The following is a 25,538-nucleotide window of genomic DNA, read 5'->3' as shown; positions in this document are numbered from 1 at the left end:
GGATACAAACTTAAGAAGCAGACAGCTCAGAGACTAAATCCTAGAGTTAGCACCTTAAAATATTAAAATGTAAAGTAGGCAAAAAAGATTACAAGAAAAACAAAGAAAAAGGAAATGATGGCCCATCCAAAGGAACAGGATGCAAATCCAGAAACTATCAACTAAGAAGACCAGACTGTGGACATATACCACACAAAGGCTTAAAAAAAAAGTTCTTCAATATGCTCAAGGAGATAAAGGAAAATACAGAGAAAGAACTAAAGGATATCAGGAAAACAATGAATGAACAATATGAGAATCTCAATAAAGAGACAGAAATTTTACAAAAGAATCAAAGAGAAATACTACATTTAAAGACCAAAATAACTGAAATGAACAATTCTCTGGAGGGTTTCATAAGCAGATTGGAGCCAGCAGAGAAAGAATCAGCAAACTTGAAGACAATGAGTCAAGGCTGAGAAATGTAAAAAACCAAAAATTTTAAAAAGTGAAAACAGCCTAAGAGACCTGTGGACACCAGCAAGCATATAAACATTCATTACGGGAGTCCCAGAAAGAGAAGACAGACAGAAAGAGAGAGATGGAATATCCAAAGAAATGTCCAAGAAGCCCAACAAAACCCAAACAGGAAAAACTCAAAGAGAAACACATCTAGGCACAGAGTAGTCAAATGGTCGAATGCAAAGGATGTTTGACAGAGAGTTCTGAAAGCTGTAAGAGGAAAGCAACATGTAATGTACCAGGGAACACCAAAAAAAATGAAGCGTTGTAATAGATTTCTCAGTAGAAATCATGGAGGCAAAATGGGATGAAATATTTAAAGTGGTGAAAGAAAACAATTTCCAACCAAAAATTTCATATCTGGTGAGAGTGTCTTTCAAAGATAATGAAGAGATTAAGACATTCCCAGATAAACAAAAGCTGAGAGAGTTTGCAACCACTAGACCTGCCCTGCAAGCAATGATAAAGGGGAGTTCTTCAGACTTAAAAGTAAAAGATTGGACAGTGGATCACAGCAATAGGAAGAAATAAAATCCTCTGGGAAAGGTAACCACATGGTTAATGACATGCATACCTTAGGGATATTGTGAGTTGAGTTCCAGACCATGGCAGTAAAGTGAATATTGCAATAAAGTGGGTCATAAGAATTTTTTGATTTCCCATTACATATGAAAGCTTTGATCAAACTATATTATAGTCTATTAGGTGTGCAAGAGCATTATGTCTATAAAAACAAAGTACATACTTTAATGAAAATGTGACACAGGGATACAAAGGGAGCACATGCTGTTGGAAAAATAGTGCCAACAGACTTGTTCAACGCAGGGTTGCCACAAACCTTCAATTTTTAAAAAATGCAGTATCTGCAAAGTGCAGTAAAGTAAAGCACAATAAAAGACGGTATGCCTGTATAAGTGTCAGTATTACTGTATTTTATTTTTGGCATGTAATTCCACTTTTTACTTCTTACACATTCAAAAGTGTAAAGGCATCAAAAGTAATGATAAATCTGTGCTTTCAAAAATTTAATATACACAGATATAATTTGAGAAAGTACAAGAAAAAGGTTCGGAGGACACAGGGGTTTGGGAACAGTGTGTTTATGCTACTGAAGTTAAGTTAGTATTAAATCAAATGTGACTCGCATAGATTTAGGATGGTAACAACATGGTAACAACAAAGAAATATATGAAAACTATATAAAGAAAGAAGAAGAAATCAAAATGGTACAATACAAAAAATCAAATAAATATGAAAGTAGGCTTACTGGAAGAACTGAGGGACAGAAAGGCAAAAGAGTACAAAGACCACGTAGCAAAATGGCAGAATAAAAGTCCTGCATTATGAAGTAACTTGACATGTAAATGAATTTCACTCTCCTGTTAAATGGAAGAGACTGGCAAATTGGATAAAAATACATGACCCTACCCAAGGGAGTGAATCTCCCTGGCAACGTGGAATATGACTCCCGGGGAGGAATGTAGACCCGGCATCGTGGACAGAGAACGTCTTCTTGACCAAAAGGGGGATGTGAAAGGAAATGAAATAAGCTTCAGTGGCAGAGAGATTCCAAAAGGAGCCGAGAGGTCACTCTGGTGGGCACTCTTACGCACACTTTAGACAACCCTTTTTAGGTTCTAAAGAATTGGGGTAGCTGGTGGTGGATACCTGAAACTATCAAACTACAACCCAGAACCCATGAATCTGAAGACAATTGTATAAAAATGTAGCTTATGAGGGGGTGACAATGGGATTGGGAAAGCCATAAGGACCACACTCCACTTTGTCTAGTTTATGGATGGATGAGTAGAAAAATAGGGGAAGGAAACAAACAGACAAAGGTACCCAGTGTTCTTTTTTACTTCAATTGCTCTTTTTACACTCTAATTATTATTCTTGTTATTTTTGTGTGTGTGCTAATGAAGGTGTCAGGATTGATTTAGGTGATGAATGTACAAACTATGTAATGGTACTGTAAACAATCAAAAGTACGATTTGTTTTGTATGACTGCGTGGTATGTGAATATATCTCAATAAAATGAAGATTAAAAAAAAAAAAAAATACATGACCCAGGAGACCTATGATGGCAGCATAGAGAGGAGTGGAAGCTAGTTAGTCCCCCTGGAACAACTAATAAACAACCAGAAACAAATAGTAAATAATCTGGAATAACTGCAGGGGAACAAATGTGACTGTCCACTCATCATACACCAACCTGACTTGGGAGGAATGCCCAAGATTGCAGCATAAAATCTGTAAGTAAAAACTGGAGATCCAGGCCAGGGGCCCCCTCCCCCCATGGCCCAAGCTGCAAAGCCTCATGATGCTAGAGAGCAGCACTCTCCGAGCAAGTGAATATAGCTCAGCTGAGCTCCAACTGGGGTTTTAATTAACAAGCGTGGACTGCTCGATACAAGGTATGAATCCCCAAGAAGCAGATAGAGGCTTTAGGTGACGACTGATCTTGGAGAGCCAGAGGGTGGCCGTGGACTGGCCCTGAAGGGGGCTTTCTGTCCCTGTTTTGGCTCAGTGGATAAAGCCTCAGCCATTTTCACTTCCCAGTGCTCTGACCCAGACAAGGGTGGGGATAGCACAGGCAGAGTCTATTCAAATGCTAATGACCTCTCCCTAGGGGGGTTTATCTTCCCTAAGAGGAAAGAGGTGGGGCCCAGCTCTACAAATCAACTTCCATTCAGAACCAGACCCCAGAGCCTGGGGAAAAACACTCATGGGCCACTTCTCCTTACACCAGTCTGGAGCTACAGGCTGACAGGCGCCACCTGCTGGGTAGAAAAGCACAGTGACCTGAGGCATCACAGGGTGTACCAATTTCCTAAGACACAGGGAAACAGGATACTGAATATTTCTTCCCTCTGGAACCAGAGCCCATTTTGGTCTTGGAAAACCTGATTGGGGTAACCAAGGAAACCATGCCAAGATAACAGAAAACTACAACCTACGACTAAGAAAAACGAAGTTATGGCCCAGTCAAAGCAACAAACTTACACTTCAACTGAGATACAGGAATTTAAACAACTAATACTAAGTTAATTCAAAAAGTTTAGAGAAGATATGGCAAAAGAGATGAACCACATAATGAAAACACTGGGTTTACATAAGGTAGAAATTGAAAGTTCGAAAAAACAACTGGCAGAATCTATGGAAATGAAAGACACAACACAAGAGATGAAAGACACAATGGAAACATATAACAGCAGATCTCAAGAGGCAGAAGAAAACACTCAGGAACTGGAGAACAAGGCGCCTGAAAGCCTACACACAGAAGAACAAATAAAGAAAAGAAGGAAAAATACAAGCAGTGTCTCCGGGAACTTAAGGACAAAACAATATGCAGGAATGTATGTGCCATTGGTGTCCCAGAAGGAGAAGAGAAGGGAAAAGGGGCAGAAGCAATAATAAGGAAATATCAAAGAAAATTTTCCATCTCTTATGAAACACATACAATTACGGATCCAAGAAGCTCAGCGTACCCCAAACAGAATAGATCTGAATAGGCCTACACCAAGACACTTAATAATCAGATTACCAAACATCAAAGATAAAGAGAGAATCCTGAAAACAGCAAGAGAACAGCGATCCATCACATACAAAGGAAGCTTGATGAGACTATGTGTGGATTTCCCAATAGAAACCATGGAGGCAAGAAAGAAGTGGGGTGATATATTTAAGATACTGAAAGAGAAAAACCACCAACCAAGAATCCTATATCTGGCAAAACTCTCCTTCAAATATAAGGAAGAGCTTAAAATATTCTCTGACAAACGGACAATGAGAGAGTTTGTGAACAAGATACCTGTGCTACAGGAAATACTAAAGGGAGCACTACAGACAGACAGGAAAAGACAGGAGTGAGAGGTTTGGAACACAATTTTGGGTGATGGTAACAGCAACTGTAAGTACACTGAACAAAGATGACTGTGAGCATGGTTGAAAGAGGAAGGTTGGGACCATGGGGGATACGAGAACAAAAGATGAAGGATAAAGACTGGGATTGTGTAACTCAGGGAAACCTAGGGTGCTCAACGATTGTAATAAAAGGTACAAATATGTTTTTACATAAGGTAGAATAAATGAATGTCAACATTGCAAGGTGTTAAAAATAGGGTAGGACTGGGGGGGAAATACAATTAATGCAAACTAGAGACAATAGTTAACAGAAACATTGTATTATGCTTCCTTTAATGTAACAAAGGCAACATGCCAAAGCTAAATGTATATGGGGAGAGGGGGGATAGGGGAAGGGTATGGGACTCCTGGCACTGGTGATGCTGTCTGACTCTTTATTCTACCTAGGTTAATACTAGCTTTCCTTTTGTTGCTTTCTAGCTGTCATGTTTTGTTTGCTTGTTTTTTCTCTCTCTTTTCTCTTTATTTTGTCTCTCTGCCTTCTTTGACTCTTCCTCCTTCTTTGTGGAAGAAATGGAGATGTCCTTATATAGACAGTGGCGATGGTGGTGAATACATAAATACTTGACTATACAGGGATCCAATTGCTTACTTAGGACAGAATGTGTGGTGTGTGAACAAAACTGTCCTAAAAGAAATGGGTTGATGAAGAAACCTTGAGGGCACTATATTGAGTGAAATAAGACAGACACATAAAGGCAATATTGCATGGTCTCACTGATACGAACTAATTATAATATGTAAACCCATAGACATGAAATATAAGTTACCAGGATATATAATGAGGTTAAAGAATAGGGAATGATTGCTTATGATGAGCAGAATGTTCAACTAGGGTGAACTTAAATGTTTGGAAATGGACAGGGGTGATGGTAGCATGTTGTGAGAATAACTAATAGTGCTGAAAGGTGTGTGAAGGTGGTGGAAAGGGTAAGCTCAGAGTCATGTATGTCACCAGAAGGAAAGTTGGAGGTTAAAAGACGAAATGTATAAAACAGTGAATCTTATGGTGGACCGTGACTGTGATTAACTATACAAATATTAGAAATGTCTCTCAGGAACTAGAACAAATGTATGACACTATAACTAGAAGTTAATAATAGAGAGGCATATAGGAAAAAAATATATACCAATTGCAAACTATATACTACAGATAGTAGTATTTTAACATTCTTTAATCAACAGTAACAAATGTACTATACCAAAACTATGACTCAATAATGGAGGGGGGGTGGTTAGGGGTATGGGAGGATTTGAGTTTCCTTTTTTTGTCTTTATTTCTTTTCTGAAGAAATGAAAATATTCTAAAAATTTTTTAAAAATTAATTGTGGTGATGGATGCACAGCTGTATGATGGTACCATGGGCAATTGATTATACTCTTTGGATCTTTGTAGTTGCATGGTGTGTGAACAATCTCAATAAAAAAAAAATTAAAATAATATACATGACCTAATGAGACTCACCTTAAATTCACAAACACAAGTAGACTGAAAGTGAAAGGATGGAAAAAAATATGCCATGCAAACAGTAAACAAAGGAGAGCTGGGTTAGCAATACTCACATCAGCTAAAACAGAAACTGTTACAAGGGACAAAGAAAGTGACAATATACTGATAAAGAGGTCAACTCAACAAGAAGACATAACAATTATAAATATATATGCACCTAACAGCAGAGACTCAAAATATATGAAGCAAATACTGACATATTTGAAGGGAGAAATACATGGTTCTACATTAGTATTAGGAGAAGTCAATATACCACTTTCAAAAATGGATAGAACATCTAGGCAGAATATCTACATGGAGATAGAAGAATGAGACTATAAACTAAATGGACCTAAAAATGTCACCCAAGTGTAGCAGAATACACATTCTTCTCAAGTGTACATGAATCATTCCGTAGCAGAGATGATACGTTAGGTCACAAAACAAGTCTCGATACATTAAAAACCAGTAAATTAATATGTCTTTTTTCTAACCACAACAGAATTAAGTTAGAAATCAATAATAGAGGGAGAACCAGAAAATTCAGAAGTATGTGGAAATTAATGCTCTCTTAAACCACCAATGGATAAAAGAAGAAATCACAAAGGAAATCAGGAAATTTCTGGAGGTGAATAAAAACAAAAACACAACATACGAAAACTTACAGGATACAGTAAAGGCAGTACAGAAAGAGAAATTCATAGTTCCAACTGCTTACATTAAAAAAAGATTTCAAATCAGAGACCTAACCTCACAACTAGAGGATCTAGAAAAAGAAGAGCAAACTAAACCCAAAGTGAGCAGAAGGGAGGAAATAGCAAAGATAAAGATAAGAGTGGAAACAACTGAAAAAACAATAGAATCAATGAAACCAAAATTTGGTTATGTGAAAACATCAATAAAATTGATGAACACAACTAGACTGGCAAAGAAAAAGAGAAAAGATGCAAATAACTAAAATCAGAAATTAAAGGGGGGAGATTACTACCAACCCCACAGAAACAACAAGGATTAAGAGAGAATACTATGAACAACTGTACACCAACAAAGTAGAAGAAATGGACAAATTCATAGAAATACACAAAACACCAACACTAATTCAAGAAGAAACAGAAGATCTCAACAGATTAATAACAAAGAGAATGTCATCAAAAAGTTCCTAACAAAGGAAAGCCCAGGACCAGATGGCTTTACAGGTGAATTCAACCAAATACTGCAAGAAGAATTAACATCAATCCTTCTCAAACTTCTAAAAAATTGAAGAGGAGGGAACAATCCCTAATTCAGTCTACAAAACCAACAGTACCCTAATACCAAAGCCAGAGAAAGATACCCTAAGAAAACTACAGACCAATATCCCATTTGAATGTAGACACAAAAGTCCTCAAAAAAAATGTTAGCAAACTGAATCCAATAGCACATTAAAGAAATTACACACCAAGATCAAGTGGGTGTTTTATTTTCTTAGGCTTCTCCAGCAAATACAAAGAAATGGGTTGTCTTAAACTAATGTAAATTTATTAGCTTATAGTTTTTAGGCCAAGAAAGTGTCCAAATCATGGCATCGTCAAGATGATGTTTTCTTCCCCAAAACCAGCTGCAGGTGATCCTCAGCTCCTCTGTCACATAACAAGGCACATGGCAGCATCTGCTGGTCCCTCCCTCCTCTTCTGGGTTTTACTGATTTCAGCTTTTTGCTTCTGTGGCTTTCTCTCCCTGTGTCTGAATTTCATTGTCTTACACAGGACTCCAGTAATAGGATTAAGACCCATCCTGAATGAGGTGGGTCACATCTTAACTGAAGCAGCCTCATCAAAAGGTCTTACTTACAATGAGTCCACACCCATAAGAATGGATTATATTTAAGAACATATTTTTCTGGGGTACATACAGCTTCAAACTACCTTACTCCTCCCTCTGGACCACATAAAGATATGGTTTCCATATGCAAAATACATTCATGCTATCACAGTATCACAAAATCCTTATGTCATTTCAGAAACAATGCTTAGTACAAAAGTCTCATCAAAATCAGTTATGGGTGTAGTCTGTCCTAAGTCACAATTCACCTCTGTCTATGCACCTATGAAATCTAGAGAAAAAGTTTTCTGCTTCCACCATACAAAGGAGGGACAGGCATAAAATAAACATTTCCTTTCCCATAGGAAGAAATTTGAAGGAAAAGAGGGGTCATGGATCCAAATAATTCCAAAGCCCTGCAGGACCCACTGCATTAGATTTGAAGGTCCAAGTGTCATCTATGGAATGATGTTTTGTCTTCTGGGCATGATGGAGTCAGGCTCTCCACAATCCCCAGGACAAAGGCTCCACACTCCAACCTCTAAGAATCCTGGGGTGGTAGCACTCTTCCTGAACAATGGGATGGAAGACCCATCCTCTCCACCACCAGGCAGACCACATGGGTGGACCCACTCACTTGGCCTGAGAAAATGTCTTCAGTTCAGACCTCACCTCCCATGGTTCTGCCTGGGAAGTGATTTTTCCTTTAGTCTGTCCTTTTCTGTCCCTTTTAGTCCACTGGCAGCACTTCCATTCATACAGATCTTGCAAAAAACTTGTTGGTTTTGCATATATTACACAGCAATCCTGACTATCAAACAAAATAACTTTCCACAGATCCTTCCTGCATAACTGTATTTTCAATCCTAACTTCCATGGAAACTGCTCAGTTAAACCTGTATGTGGAGCACTCTTCTCTGGCGACTCACTTCCCAGAAACTCAGAATTTTCCAAACCATCGATATCTGGTTTCTTTGAGCCCAGGAATTTAGTCTTCAGCTTATCCCTTTCCTCTCATATTCCACTATAAGCTACAAAGAGAAACCAGTCTGCACTTACCACATTTAGCTTGGAAATCTCAGCTAAATATCCAACTTCATTTTCAAAATGTGCCTTTCATCTGATATCAGAACTCAATTTTACCAAGTTCTCTGCCACTTCAAGACAAGGACTGCCTTTCCAGTTTCCAAGGACACATTCGACATTTTCTTCTAAGGCCTCATCGGAAGTACGTTTAGCATCCATATTTCTACCAATAGTTTCTTCAAAGCAATCTAGACCTCTCTATCAAGCATCTTAAAATTCTTGCAGCCTCTACCCTTACCCAATTCCAAAGCCATTTCCACATTTTTGGTATTTGCAATAGTAGCACCTCATTCTTAGTACCAAAATCTGTTTTAATTTCTTAGGCTGCTCCAGCAAACACCATGAAATGGGTTGTTTAAACAATGGAAATTTATTACCTTACAGTTTTGAGGCCAGGAAAACGTCCAAACCAAGGCATCATCAAGGTGATATTTTATTTATGAACACGAGTCACCGGTGATCCTTGGCTCCTCTGTCAAATGGCAAAGCATACAGCGGCATCTGCTGGTCTTTTCCTTCTCTTCTGGGTTTCACTGATTTCAGCTTCTTACTTCTATGGCTTTCTCTCTCTCTCTGTTTCTGAATTTCATTCTCTTACAAAGGACTCCAGTGATAGGCTTAAGTCCCATCCTGAATGAGGTGAGTCACACCTTAACTGAAGTAGCCGCATCAACAGGTCCTACTTAACAATGGGTCCACACCCACAGGAATAGATTAAATTTAAGAACATGTTTCTCTGGGGTGTACGCAGCTTCAAAACAACACAGTGGGATTTATCCCAGGTATACGGGGCGGGGGGTGGTTCTACATATGAAAATCAATTGAAGTAATACACCACATTAATTTAACAAAGGAAAAAAAACCCACATGATCATCTCAACTGACAGAGACATTTGACAAAATCCAGCACCACTTCATAATTAAAACACTTACAAAACTAGAAATGGAAAGAAACTTCCTCAACATGATAAAGAGCATATATGAAAAACCCACATCATACTTAACAGTGAAAAACCAAAAGCGTCCCCTCTAAAATCTGAAACAAGAAAACGATGTTCACTGTCGCCACTGTTATTCAACATTGTACTAGAAATTATAGCCAGAGCAATTAGGCAAGAGAATAAAATGAAAGGAACCCAAATTGGAAAAGATGAAGTGAAACATTTCCTATTTTCAGATGACATGATCCTATATACAGAAACTCCTGAAAAATCGACAACAAAGCTACTAGAGTTAATAAGAGAATTCAGCAAAGTTTCAGGGTACAAGATCAGCATGCAAGAATCAGTAGTGTTTCTGGTAATGAGCAATCTGAAGAGGAAATAAAGAAAAGGATTCCATTCACAGTAGGAACTAAAAGAATCTAATCTCTAGGAATAAATTTAACCACAGATGTAAAGGACTTATATATGGAAAACTACAAAACATTACTTAAAGAAATCAATGAAACCTAAATAAATGGAAGAACATATCAGGCTCATGTTTAGAAGACTAAATATTACCAAGATATCAATTCTACCTAAAGTGATTTACAGATTCAATACACTCCCAATCAAAATTCCAACAGTGTTCTTGAAACAAATGGAAAAACCAATCATCAAATTAAATGGAAGGGTAAGTGACCCCAAATAGCCAAAACAGTGTGGAAAAAGAAGAGATGGAAGACTCACGTTTCCTTATTTTAAAACTCATTACAAAGCTATAGTGGTCAACACAGTAGGTTTGAGCATAAGGACAGACATACAGCCCAGCGGAATTGAACTGAGAGTTCAGAAATAGATCCTCACATCTACAGCCAACTGAGTTTTGACAAGGGTGCAAAGTCCACTCAATGGGAAAAAAACAGTTTCCTCAACAAACGGTGTTGGGAAAACTGGATATCCACATGCAAAAGAAAGAAGGTGGACCTCTATTGCCCATTTTATTCAAAATTAACTCAAAATGGATCAAAGACCTAAATATAAGAACCAGCACTATAAAATTCCTAGAAGAAAACACAGGGAAGCATCTTTAGGATCTTTTGTTAGGCAATGGTTTCTTAGATGCTACACCAAAATCATGAACAATAAAAGGAAAAATGGATCAATGGAATTTCATCAAAATTTAAAACTTCTGTGCAGCAAATGACTTTACCATGAAAGTGAAAAAGACAACCTACAGAATGGGAGAATACAATTGGATACCACATATCTGATTAAGTGTTTAATATCTAGAATTTATAAAGAAATTCTGCCACTCAACAAGAAAAAGACAACCCAATTTAAAAATGTGCAAAAGAATTGAATAGACATTTCTTCAAAGAAGATACTATAAATGGCCAAAAACAGGGATAAAAAGATGCTCAATATCATTAGCCATTTGGGAAATGCAAATGAAAACCACAATGAGATACCATTTCACACCTACTAGAGTGACTACTATTTTGAAAAATATCTAGAAAATCCCCTAAGTATTTCGCTACTAAATCACACACTTCTAAATAAGCTAAGGGTCAAAAATGAAATAACAAGGAAATTAGAATATATTTCAAACTGAATATTAAAGAAAATACGGCATAGCAAAATTTGTGGGATGAAGCCAAAGCTGAAAGAGATATTTACAGCTTTAAATGCTTACATTAAAATGAGAAAGTTTTAAAATCAATAATTTTAGTTTCTACTTCAAAAAAGAGAAAACTAAACTCAAAATATTAGGGAGAAAATAATACAAATAAGAGAAAAAATAAAGAAATAGGTGTGCCGGTTTGAATGTATTGTGTCCCCCAAATGCCATTATCTTTGTGGTCTTCTGGGACAAACGTTTTGGTGCTGGTTAGATTTGCTTGGAATGTGCCCCACCCAGCTGTGGGTGGTGACTTTGGTGGGATACTCCCATGGAGGTGTGGCCCCACCCATTCAGGGTGGGCCTTGATCAGTGGAGCCATATAAAACATGCTGACTCAAAGAGACTGAATGCAGTGCAGCTATGAGTGATTTTATTTGAAGAGGAGCAAGCTTGCTAGAGAGGAATGTCCTGGGAGAAGCCATTTTGAAACCAGAACTTTGGAGCAGACGCCAGCCACATGCCTTCCCAGCTAACAGAGGTTTTCCGGACGCCATTGGCCATCCTCCAGTGAAGGTACCCGATTACTGATGTGTTACCTTGGACACTTTGTGGCCTTAAGACTGTAACTGTATAGCCAAATAAACCCCCTTTTATAAAAGCCAATCCATCTCTGGTGTTTTGCATTCCGCAGCATTAGCAAACTAAAACAGATTTTGGTACCAGAGAAGTGGGGTGCTTTGCTGCTGAGTTTGCAAATACCAAACATGTTGGAACGGCTTTTTAAATGGATAAGGGGAAGATTCTGGAAGAATTGGGATGAGCTTGATAGAAAAGGCCAAAACTGCTTTAAAGAGACTGTTTGTGGAAATATGGACTCTAAAGATACTTCTGATGAGGCCTTGAACAGAGATGATCAATGTGTTGTTGTGAACTGGAAGAAAGGCGATCCTTGTTTTAAAGTGGCAGAGAATTTGGCAAAATTGAGTCCTGGTATCAGATGGAAGGAAGAATTTAAAAGTGACAAACTGGAATACTTAGCTGAGGAGATCTCCAGACTACCTGTGGAGGATATACCCTGGCTTCTCCTTGCAGCTTATAGTAAAATGCGAGCAGAGAGAGATAAACTTAGAACTGAACTCTTGGGTTCAAAGAAACCAGAAGTTGATCGCTTGGAAAATTACAAGCTTCCAGGGGGTAGAATCCCTGAAGCTACAGCCCAACATGAGGATGTAACCAAACATGGAAGCCAGCCGCCATTTCAGTACAAGCCAAGATTGGAAAAGGAGTTAAGCAGAAAGGATTTGTGGAAAGTCCTATTGTCTGATGGCTTTGACCCCTGCGTGCTTCATGCAAAGCCAACAGAATTTTTGCGAGATCTTTATAGACGGAGCCATTGCCGGTCTGGACTGGAGGAGACAGACAAGGAAAAAAATAAAGGAAAAATCTCTTCAAAGACAGAGCCATGGAGGTTGAGGTCTGGAGTCAGGAGGTCTCAGGCTGGGAGAGCGGAGCAGCCCACATGCATGGAAAGGGTGAGTTTGCCCTGGAGGTCGAGGGCGGGCTTTCCGCCTCGATGCTCTGGAAGGGTTTTGCCACCTCAGGTCCCAAAGAGGTTGGAGCACATTCCCAGGGAATTGGGGAGAGCCTGGCTGCCACCACACTGTTCTGAAGGGGTTGAGCGTGTGCCCCGGAGATGGAAGGGAATCCGGGAGCTGCCCCGATGTTTGAGGAGGGTGGGGCCGAGAAGGTGGTCTCCCCAATGTGTGGGTATGTTGGAGCACTCACCTAAGCGTTTGGAGAGGAAAGGGCTGCCGAAAAGGCCCTTAGGAAGAGTTAGGCTCCCACTCTCTCAAGCCCCAAGGATGCAACGTTGTTCTGTTAATGACTCTCAGACCTTGAAATCTAATGGAGTTTGTCCTGCAGGTTTTAAGAACTGTTTTGGTCCGGTTAACCCTGTTTTCCTTACTGTTTCTCCTTATGGCAATGGAAATGTTTATCCTATGAATGTCCCTCCTTTGTATATTGGAAGCATATAACTTGTTCTAAGTCCACAGATCCAAGCTAAAGGAAAAGTTTGCCTTAGGACTGACCACGCCTATATTTGAGTTTGATGGGATTTTGTACTTAACTATTGTTACTGAAATGATTTAAGTTTCTGTGGTATTGTGGGATGAATGTATTTTGTATTTGGAAAGATAATGTCATTTTGGGGTCCAGGGGGTGGAATGTGCCGGTTTGAATGTATTGTGTCCCCCAAATGCCATTATCTTTGTGGTCTTCTGGGACAAACGTTTTGGTGCTGGTTAGATTTGCTTGGAATGTGCCCCACCCAGCTGTGGGTGGTGACTTTGGTGGGATACTCCCATGGAGGTGTGGCCCCACCCATTCAGGGTGGGCCTTGATCAGTGGAGCCATATAAAACATGCTGACTCAAAGAGACTGAATGCAGTGCAGCTATGAGTGATTTTATTTGAAGAGGAGCAAGCTTGCTAGAGAGGAATGTCCTGGGAGAAGCCATTTTGAAACCAGAACTTTGGAGCAGACGCCAGCCACATGCCTTCCCAGCTAACAGAGGTTTTCCGGACGCCATTGGCCATCCTCCAGTGAAGGTACCCGATTACTGATGTGTTACCTTGGACACTTTGTGGCCTTAAGACTGTAACTGTATAGCCAAATAAACCCCCTTTTTATAAAAGCCAATCCATCTCTGGTGTTTTGCATTCCGCAGCATTAGCAAACTAAAACAATAGGAAATAAACAGACCAAATTAACAAAGCGAAAAGTTGATTCTTCAAAAAGTTTAATAATACCGATAACTCTCTAGCAAGAATGATAAAGAATAACAAGAGATCAAACACAAATTATCAAGATCAGGAATGAAAACTGAGCCATCACTATAGATCCTACAGACAATAAAAGGAAAATAAGATGTGTAGATTTACATCATGCCAACTTAGCTAAACTAAGCTGAAATTTAATTTCCCCAAATTCTATTCACCGTATGGCTTTGGGTTAGAATGGGCCATATGAGAGATCATGTGTGACATCTGAAAGGAAGAAGTGAATCAGCTCAGAAAATTGGTGCAGGATATGAGATACAACTGCGGCTCATGCACATCATCGCTCATTTGCTGGCTCACCTTATAAGCATGCCACAGCACATGGCTCTGCTGCTCGTTCTAGATCCTGCCAGATTTTCTCTTTCAGCTTCTCTGATTCCTGACCAGGTATATATTTAGCACTGTGACAAATAACACCAGTCTATTCTGTAAAACACCCGAGTCATTGAAGTTGGGAATCAGAGGGACAAGTAGAGCCCTGCATGGGTTCCAGTCCATCCTCATGAGTTTCAACTCATCCTCATAGTTTCCACTCTGTCCTTGCTTCCCCCATATCACATTCATCTTCTCTACCTGTCTGCTCTCCCTACTGACTTCAGGCGCACACATGCACACGCACACTCACAAATAAACATATGTATCTCCTAATGATTCTGCTTCTCTGATCAAACAAAGGTAATATTATAAACAGCTTTATCCCAATAAATGTGACAACTTAGAGGAAATGGACAAATTCTTTCGAAGACACAAACTACCAAAGTTTACTCAAGATGAAACATATAACCTAAATAGTCCTATATCTTTGGAAAAATACAGACCAATGGAACAGAAGAGATTTCAGATACAGACCCACACATATATAGCAAAATAATTTTCAATAGAGTGCCAAAGTAATTCCATAGAAAAAGAAAACTCTTCTCGACAACTGGTGCTAGAATAATTAAATATGCATATGAAAAAAAAAAAAAAACTTGGCTCCTACCTGACATACACCACAAAATTAACTCAAGATGGGCCACAAATATAAATACATATTATGAAAAAAAATGGGAGAAAATCTTTGCAACCTTGGGGAAAGGAGACATTTCTTAAGACAAAAAAAAAAAAAAAAGAAAGCACTATCCATAGAAGAAAAACTTGACAAATGAACTTCATCAAAATTAAAAACTTCTGTTCATCAAAAGACACCACAAAGAAAACTGAAAGACAAACCACAAATTGGGAGAAAATATTCACAATGCATGTATCTGACAAAGAACTTATACAAAGCATTACAAAAATAACAACCCAATTTAAAAACAGGGCACAAGACTTGAAAACACACTGCACAATATATATACCAATTACCAAAAGCACATTCTCATCGGAGAAAGGTAATTTAAAATATGATGAGATAGCATTTTACACTTAATGACTAAAATTAAAATACTGATAATAGCAAATGCTGGAAAGAATATGGAAGTACTGGAATTCTCATTCATTGGTGGGAGTGTAAAATGGCACAACCACTTTGGAAAACAATTTGGGTGTTTCTTATAAAGTCAAACATATTTCTTCCCTATGAATTACCCGTTCAATTTTTATCTATTGTACCCAAACGAATTGAAAACATTTGTCCATAAAATGATTTGTACAAGAATGTCTACAGTTTTGTTGATAGCCAAAAACTAGAAACAACTCAAACACTCAAAAACAGGAGAAAAGATTAACAAATTGTGGTATAATAACCATAGAAAAAATAAACTACTGATACATATAACCACACGGATGTATCTCAAAAACACTATGTTGGTTAAAAGTAGCCAGACACAGAATGTACACACTGTCATGAGTCCATTTATACGAAGATTAACAACAGGCAAAACTAATCTATGGGATAAAAATCAGGAAAGGGAATGCTTACTGATGGGTCAGATTAACTGATAGGGGACACACAGAAACTTTGTGAGGTCATAGAAATACCCTACATCTTGATTAGGGTATTGATTAAACAGGTGTAAACATTTTTCAAAACTCATCAAACTGTATACCGAAGATCTGTACTACTAACTGTATGTAAATTTTATTTAGATATAAAAAGAAAAAAAAATGCACTTATGACAATTTCAACATATATCCATAGGTTGAAATTATATTTTCCCAAGCAGCATATTTTGAGAAAAGTTCCAAGAGTACTACTCTTTTAAACCACTTAAATGAGGCTCAATGAAGACTCTTCAAGTTTAAAAGTAAAAATTTACACGTCCTATGAAATGTATTACCATTAATACTTCCCTGAAATGGAAGGAACAAAGTCCTGGGCCTCAGTGTTTCCAGGTACTACAAATTGGTTTTTTGATGCTATAAAATTCTTTAAGCAGAATAACACTTGAATAAAGATTGAAAGAAATAGAAAAAAGGTAACAGGTAGTAACAGAAAATGCAAAACAGCAGAAGGAAGGAATCATACCTGTCGGGAGAGGTATGTATATTCTTTTTTCTAATCTCCTTCGCAAAGCTTCATCGATGTCCCACGGGAAATTAGTAGCAGCCAATACCATAACCATTTTAGAAGGATCATCATTTTCTAAAGCTCCTCCAACTCCTGTACAAAGTAAGGGGGAAAAATGATACAGAAATTTTCTTACAGTCCTTTATTCTTTAATTCAACTAACATTTCTAAGTGTTGGCCAGGGCACTTGGTGGCAGGATGCAATGATGAAAATAATGCAGTCCTCTGACATCAAGGAGCTCAGTGTGTGGTGGCAGAACCAAACAAAGCAGCAGAGAACTACAAACCAAAGAGGGAGAAGAGTTCACATCATCTATTTCAGGATCCTAGTCCTATAAGAAATAACAAGTGTTTTTATGTAAGAAAATAAATGGATATTTTGTAGAAAAGAAAAGAGGTAAGGGATTAGGCTCTGTTTTATTCCCTACTTATTTTTAAAAAATCATTAAGTTCTCTCCAGTTCTTATCTCTAGTTCTCTCCAGTTCTCATTAAGTTCTCTCCAGTTCTCTTCTCACCTAGGTTGTTTCCATGGAGATGTGACCCACCCAACTGTGGGTGAGACCTTTTGATTGAATATTTCCATGGAGATTTGACCCTACCCAGTTAGGGTGGGTCTTAATTAGATCACTAGAGTCGTTTAAGAGAGCTCACAGAAACAGGAAGGGCAGAAAAGCTGAGAAAGACATTTTGGAGAGAAGATATGTAGTCCAGGGTTTTCCCCCGGGAGAAGCTAAGCGCCGACACAGACCCAGAGGCTTGGAGACACTTGGAGGTACAGACAGAAAGATGTATAAAGATGCTAAGCTAATGAAGCCCAAAGTTTGCCCCAGAGAAGCTAAGAGAGGACCCCCAGATGCTTAGAGAGAAACTCCCTGGGAGAACATGCAAGAAAGCACAGGAGCTAAGAGAGACAGAAGCCCAGAGACATTCTGGAGAAAGTCATTTTGAAACCAGAACCCAGGAGCAAAGAACCAGCAGACACCAGCCACATGCCTTCCTAGCTGACAGAAGTGTTCCAGATGAAATTGACCTTTCTTCAGTGAAGCTATCCTCTTGTTGATGCCCTAATTTGGACACTTTTACGGCTTTAGAACTGTAAATTTGTAATCTAATAAATCCCCTTTATAAAAGACAATCCATTTCTGGTAATTTGCATAACAGCAGCTTTAGAAAACTGGAAGAGCATGCAATCAGACTTTCGAAAGACAAGTTACATTATAATAATTTTGTCCTTCAAACTTCTAAGTGACTTGTAAAAAATAAAGAAAAGGAATTTAAAGATGAACCTTATAACCAGTCCCTGCTAAAAATTACATTTCCTTTTATAACCAAACCAAACATACATACACAGGTCTACTTTTTCAGAATTAAAATTTCAGAATAAAAAAACATCAGGTCATATAAGAGAAACCCAGGAAAATAGACAGTGAAAAAAATTATATCAAGAACTCACAAATTTTACTGATAGATACTCTAGCCTGGCATAGCAAAGGAGTGGTTAAAGCAACCCAATTCAATATGGTATTTTCTTAATAAATTAATACTAATCTCCTACTTCAATCATTATCACAAACAAGTATCCAATGACAATAGTGGCAAATACCACGCAAAAAAATTCAGCTGACGAAATCATATTCAGTGATTTTTTAAATTTTTTATCACCTAATGTGTTTTCCTCTATGTTCCTCCCCCCAAATACAACAGTCCCATTCTCATACTTTAAATAAGTTTAAAGGGTAAACTCATTCAGAGAAGGGACTTACAGTACATTATTTTACATAACTTACAGTGCCTAGCACTATATGCAACACACATCAGAAGTATTTGGTAAGTATCCATATCTGGTGGATGCCCATGGCTATTTTGAAACAATATCCTGAGTGTACTTATTGAAAGCATGAGAGGGATGGGTTCAGAACACATTTCATCTTTTCTCATGGTTTGCTTAAATAGCTTCCTAACTGTTTACCACACAACCACAAGAGTAATTATCTCTAAAAAGCAGTTCTGAACCCATCCCTCTCTTCCGTCAATGGCTTCCCAGTGCCTTTTCTCCTTGTCTAGGAACTTCCACCAATCCTTCAAAGCCAATTCAGCTATCCATTACCCATAAATCCCCCTTTTTTCTTCTGCGTTTTCACTATATCCAGAGTTTACTTCTACTATGGAACTTATCAGAATTTAATCTAATTGTCTGTTTGGTTGCTAGTTTCCCATTTGTATCAGTAGTTCTCAAATCTTGTGGTCTTAGGACCATTTTACAATTTTAAAAATTACTGAGCTCCAAAGAGTTTTTGTTTGTGTAGTATATATCAATATATATTAGAAATTGAAACTGAGAAATTTTAAAACTTAATTCATTTTAAAATAAACTAATAAACCCATTATTTATTAACATAAGTAACATTTTTCTTAAAAAGAACTGCTTTCCAAAATAAAAAGAAAAACTTAATACAAAGACTGGCATTATTATACAATTTTGAAAAATCTCTTTAAAGTCTGTCTTAATAGAAAACAGCTGGATTCTCATATGCTTCTGCATTCCATCTGTTATGATATCATACATATCTAGTAGCTTCCAGAAAACATGCAAGAGAATGAGTGTGAAAAAGGGAAATAATGTCTTGGTATTTGTGTTGGTTTGAATCTCTTATGTACCCCACAAAAGACTATACTCTTTTAATCCATTCTTGTGGGTGAGATCTTTTGATTAGCTTATTTCCATGGAGATGTGACACCATCCATTCAAGATGGGTCTTAATTAGTTTACTGGAGTCCTTCAGAGAGCTCATAGTCAACACAGACCAAGACGCTTAAAGAGGAAACACCCAGAGATACTTTGGAGACAGCCATTGAAACCAGAACCAGGGGAGAAGCTAAGAGATGAAATACAGAGTTTGCCCCAGATAAGGTAAGAGAGGACCCCCAGACACTTAGAGAGAAACAACCTGGGAGAAACAAGAAAGGACACACAGGAGCTGAGAGAGAGAACCTAAGACAGAAGTCCACTGACATTTTGGAGAAACCAATGGAAACCAGAAGCTAAATCCGAGAGAGGCACAGCAGACTCCAGCAACGTTACCTTCCCATATGACAGAGGAACCCCAGATGCCATTGGCCTTTCTTCAGAGAAGATATCGTCCTATTGATGCTTTAATTGGGACACTTTCATGGCCTTAGAACTGTAAATTTGTGAACTAATAAGCCTCCACTGTAAAAACCAGTCTATTTCTGGTATATTGCATTTTGGCAGCTTTAATAAACCGGAACAGTATTATTCTGAAAATAGTTTACTTGGCAGACCCTTTGCAGGGATCCCGGGGGCCCTGGATCCCACCTCTAGAACCTCTGCTCTAAATAGTAAACTCCTTGAGGGCAGTGACAGCCCTTTTCTTTGTAACCTCAGAACCTGCAATAGTAAACGATCCATAATACATATGCAATAAATGCTTTTTGAGTGCATGAGCAGATGAAGAAATGGGTAGATGAACAAATAATTACAAAATGCCTTCCAGTCCATTCATTTAGCATTCCCAAAGTCTGAGCCTACACCCAATTCAAAAAGGAAACAGAACAGTTCTGAAACCATCATGGAATATCCATTACCATCCATCTGAATGAGCAGTTCAGACTTGACTCTGCGGCTTGCCTCGTGTTCATCAGAGGTTCCTCTTCGACTGCAGATACAATCTATCTCATCGATGAAGATCGTGGTGGGAGCATAAAATCTAGCCTTTGTGAAAATATTTTAAAGAAATCATTCAGTGATCTCGTAAAACAGTTTGAATATATTTTAAATGACAATTCCTCCTTTTAAAACAATGGCAAAAGAGAGTAGAAATTTCTCACTGCCTTAATGCCACCACTTGGTTATTCACAGAGGTTATATCAATCATTCACATAAGAAAAAGGAAATTTCTGTAAATGAAAGATAAATTACATGGTTGGTGAAGTTGGGTGACAGATACCTGGGGATTCACTACTTTTTTCTCTACTTTTGTGTTTGAAAATTTCCATACTGCAAATAGTTTTTAAAAGATAAATTCATCAACCTCTATCCTTGAGCATGTATTCTTAAGTAACTATTGCAAATCCCTTCTGAAAAGGGAACAAACTTTAATGAGATCAATTTCTAACTGATTTCTAAATCTATATTAAAATATTCTCTCAACCAGTTCATTAGAGATCCAGAAATATCAGTCATCCCACACACAGAGCCAAATCTATTCTTTCGCCCTGGCTGGACAGGCTGTCAAGGGCCTTCTGTATCTCGAGAGGAAGACTCATTAAAGACAAACCAACTATCCCACAAACCCACCACCCCATGTCACTTGAGTGTGTTAAGAACTATTACAATACAACTCCATTTGCCTTTTTACAAAAAGATCCCAGGGTGAATGGACCTATTTTATGAGGAGTTTCCTACGCCTACAAAAACAAGGCCTTGGAATCTTAATCTGTCGCCGCTCACCATTTCAAACAGCAGGCGGACCAGCTTCTCCGACTCTCCTCTATACTTGGATGTCAGTGTGGACGAGGAAACGTTGAAGAACGTGGTGCCACACTCAGTGGCAACGGCTTTCGCCAGCATGGTCTTACCAGTGCCTGGGGGGCCCACCATCAGCACGCCCTGAAATTTCAAACGATGTTCTCTGTGACTTACAGACTACAGGCTTCATCATACAATATTGTCAACTCTTGATGTACACTAAAATTTTCCCATCAAAAGATAAACTCAAATGTCACAGTTAAATCATGGTGCATTTGACATGAGTCATTTGGCAAGAGTGTCATTCTAGATGTAGAAACAACAAAGAGAGATTTCACAAAATGTCGCAAATCAAAGGTCGTCAGAGGTAGGCTATCAAAGATCAAGGAAGCAGGGAATCCTCTGACGCATTTGGAAAGCATCTACACCACTTTCTTAAACTGGACATCAAAGTATTTTTAGCGTTGAGCATCCATTATACGTGACTGCTCTTTGTAAACATCATGAAAATAGAAAGACATCTTCTACCACCTATAGTAGAATTATACATTTCTTTCCCCTCCATAAAGGCAAACCTAATTTTCACAATGCATTTATAACTTACGGCTTTTAGTCAAAAATAAAGACCCATTTATGAGTTAAAAAGATAACAGGTAAATCCAGTGATGATTGAAGCATCATCAAATTAGCTGGAATTTTAACAGTTTAATGTGCTAGACAGTTGATAGTTTACATAAGATAGTGTTAGTGATGAAACAGCCACTAAATATAATATAGACTAAAAGCTAAATTCCAGTAGTTTCTTACCTTCGAAAACAAATAGAAGTATTCTATAAAAACTAATCAATGAGGAATAAAAATTACTCAGTAACAACTAATCCCCTAGACTTAAAGATAGAGGATTTTTTAAGTAATCATTATTTTCTTCTGGCACTTTTAATGAGAGTTCAGATATCTAGTTAATGCTACACCTATTTTGAACAGTTGCTGATTTCTTGTATTAAAAACAAGTTTACTTTACAGAGAAGCTTTAACCGTGCACGGGCTTGAGAGTTTGAAAACTGAAAACAATTAACTGATGCTGTCAGCACAGCAACAGCAAAGCTCACATTTCTCTCTGTGATTTCCTCTTTTCAATGCCCCTTCAGTTCTTGCAATATCAGTGGTGTAGCCAACTCCAAAAGGAGGTAACATCCCATTTTAGCATCTTTACATAGACACAGCTCCTAGATGTGGAACGACAGGTCTTCTCCTGCACACTGAAATCCCCTCAGTCCTGCAAATCCCAGCTCGAATCCCACACCCCAAGGCACAGAGCCTTCTCTAACCCCATCAGGTCTGCTCCTCACTCAGCGCTTAGGGCACAGGCAGTCTGGACCCCCACTAGATTCCTCGACTGCCAAATCTTGCCTTATCCCTCCACCTAGAAAGTCATGCATAACAGGTACTGATGGATAAATACAGGCATGATCACGATGCACAGGAGAAAGTGTACTGTGGAGGGAAAGGAACACATACATATAAGAAGATAAGACACATCAAATTTTTAATTTTTGAAAAGGACTTTAGTTGTTACAAGTTAGGCCTCAGTTTACTTGTCTATCAAATCTGGGGATCTGATAAGATTCAAAGGCTCATTCCAGTTCTGAAATTCTGGAAATTCAGATTTTAAGACAAATTTTATAAACTTGATAGAAATATCTCTGCCTCCTTATTTTCATGTCCTCCTTAAAATCTGTTTATTGTCCGATTTTAGTGAACAATCATCTACTCTCAGAAATCTCTGAAAAAAATCAAACATAGCCTTTAGAAAAAGAATAGTAGTTAGTCACAATTTTGTTTTACAGATACAAGAAAATAGTTTATTAGCCCAAGAACAAATTATTTACAATTTCAACATTTTTTTCTTAATCCAGTTTGCCAGTGAATACTACAATAATCAGATCACATTTTTGTAACAATATCATGAAAAGTAGTTTTAAAAAAATCAACTATAAGTAAAGATTTCTTTTTAGAAAGAACATTTCTGAAAACTCAAACTATACTGAAATTTCAAGAAACGCTGGCCACAAATCACAATCACTTGTGGCTGGTCAGATGCTTTGGGTCCTCCCCCCACATGGCTGCTCAAAAGCAGAGCTGGCTTGTGACACCTACCTGGGAACCCCACCTTCCATGAGGGATAGAAACATCACTTTTAACTAGAAAGTCCTCTGCTGGGGCAAGCTAGCACCAGTGAAATGCAGATGGATTTCATGTCAAAATCTAGGAAAGGTACTACAGAAGCCCCTTCTCTCCATGTGTCCTACATCTTACTTTCAGTTTCGTTTAAAGTCAGGAATGATTTCCAGAATACACTGCCTCCCACACCATATCAGTTAGGTTGGAAAAAAAAAAAAAAACAAACTTTATCATAACTAAACTACACATGAAGATCTGAAACAATAAAATGTTCACTTTCTTCACTTATCAACTTCAGTGATTCTAGATAAATGGAATAGCAAATCCTAATATTCCTGCATAATTAAGCAACCTGAAGTTAAAAAAAAAAACTCAAATGTTGTCCTATCACAGATGACATATTAGAAGAAGTCAAGATAACCTCACAATTCCCAGAGGCCGTCACATCACTCCATAGCTGCTTTTCATTTTTGTTGTTTTTATTTGTTTGCTTGGCTGTGATTCAAATACATGACTTGGTGATAAAATCGGTACTCTAAGTCTGGGAAACACTGAGTATCAAATTTCCTAAAAGGACTAAAGGTATCAGCTATTTAATTCAGCCATTTATTTTTAGGTTTATAAATACCACAAATTAGATTATTCCTTAACCTATCCTGTGTTATTTTATAATGTACAAATTTCATTAGAGCAAATTAATGCTTTTGAATTATAATATCAGTCATTATGACAAACATGTCTCATTAACACAGAAGGTAGAGAATATTTAATTAATATGTGGTTTAAGGTTTTTTAAAACTCCTTTAAATACCAATTTAAAAACCATATTTTCTCTTTTAAATATTACTTTAACAGTTATAGTGAGGGGGACTTCATGGTTACATGTTCCCAAAATAAGGTAAATCTAGAACAAACACAGTCTGTAAGTTTCAACTTATGAGACACAAACTGTCGTGGGCATCCCAACCAAGCCATTCACCTAAATCCACTTTCTCCTCCTCTCTACTTGCAGATGTGGGACAAAAGAGAGGGTGTGAGAAAGGAAACAGACTTTCCCAGCTAACTCTGAAGGGCAAAGTAAGATCCTACTTTCATTTTACTCTACTAGGGAAGACAGCCTAAGGCTAAGACAAAAAAAGTTTCAGGCAGCCCTCAAAAGGGCTTTTGAAGCTAACATCTAGTATGCTAGAATGAAACATTGGATGATTCATGAGGAAGCAGTCCTGTGGAGGCTTCAGACTCTCAGACAGGGCAGGTTCGAAAGAAACAAACATTCCGATTATGTCTGAGAACTGTACCAAGCCTAGATTATGCTGCGATCAAACAATGATTAGTAAGGAATTTGTCAACTTTCAGAAAAGTATTTCTATGATCCAACTTTTAGAAAAGTATTTATATTACTTATTATGTAAGATTATATGTACTACCACTGTTTAACTTGCTTGTCAAATTTTTATCTACAGAAGCAGGTATCTAGAAAACTTTTAAAACTAATCTCTAGCTGCACACCCGAGGGGAGAGGTTTCCGTGCCCAAGCCCATCTCTCCAGCCATGCAGAGGCTGCACACCTCAACTCCAATGTCCAATCCAGGTTTTCTGGTTTCCACACACCTTCATGGACTTTGGCACACCGTGTCAGGAGCATGAAGAGACAACCGCAGTGCTGCCTTTCATTACCATGCAGGCGGCATTCTTAAACTGACATTATTTTCATCAATTCTCACCTTCCAAGGCCTTCTAATTCCTTTGAAAAAGTCAGGCATCCACATGGGAAGAACAACAGCTTCCCTTAGCAACTTCTTAGCTTCTTCCAGATCTGCTATGTCATCCCTTTGCAAGAACAGCAAAGTTTCACAATGTTTATTCAAGGACACCTTTCATTTATGAGCAATACTAATTCTTTTCAACTTTTATAACTTATGAAACTATTCTTTCATTAAAAACATGATTCTTACTGTCTAAAATGATCAGAGAAATCATACGGCAGTTATTAACTAGGACATGTTATTCAAACTTTGTCAGCTATGTCAACATCAAATTAACATTTACAATTTCCTGGCTTACACTGTGAGAGAAGAGACATCCTGTCAACTCTACACATTCATGTCAAGGATGAAGCCACAATCGGGAGATGAGGGATAACAAGAGAAGACTCTCTTATAACTTGTTTTCTCCTCTATTTTAACTC

At 38.0% G+C, this 25,538-nt stretch overlaps 1 protein-coding gene across 4 annotated transcripts in view; it reads right to left on the bottom strand.

Annotated features, from left to right (window-relative positions):
- KATNAL1 (katanin catalytic subunit A1 like 1) overlaps positions 1–25,538 on the bottom strand; it is a 123,042-nt gene that overhangs the window by 32,419 nt on the left and 65,085 nt on the right. For all 4 annotated transcript variants that reach the window (XM_037800428.1, XM_037800427.1, XM_037800429.1 and 1 more), the window contains exons 6-9: positions 25,075–25,180; positions 21,152–21,310; positions 20,287–20,413; positions 16,638–16,772 (exon numbers count right to left, since the gene is read on the bottom strand). In XM_037800428.1, coding sequence (XP_037656356.1) covers positions 16,638–16,772; positions 20,287–20,413; positions 21,152–21,310; positions 25,075–25,180 — 527 coding nt within the window. The remainder of the gene's footprint in view (positions 1–16,637; positions 16,773–20,286; positions 20,414–21,151; positions 21,311–25,074; positions 25,181–25,538) is intronic.

Source organism: Choloepus didactylus, chromosome 12, assembly GCF_015220235.1.
Source record: "Choloepus didactylus isolate mChoDid1 chromosome 12, mChoDid1.pri, whole genome shotgun sequence".
NCBI lineage: Eukaryota > Metazoa > Chordata > Mammalia > Pilosa > Megalonychidae > Choloepus > Choloepus didactylus.
This window is presented reverse-complemented; position numbering and strand designations above follow the sequence as displayed.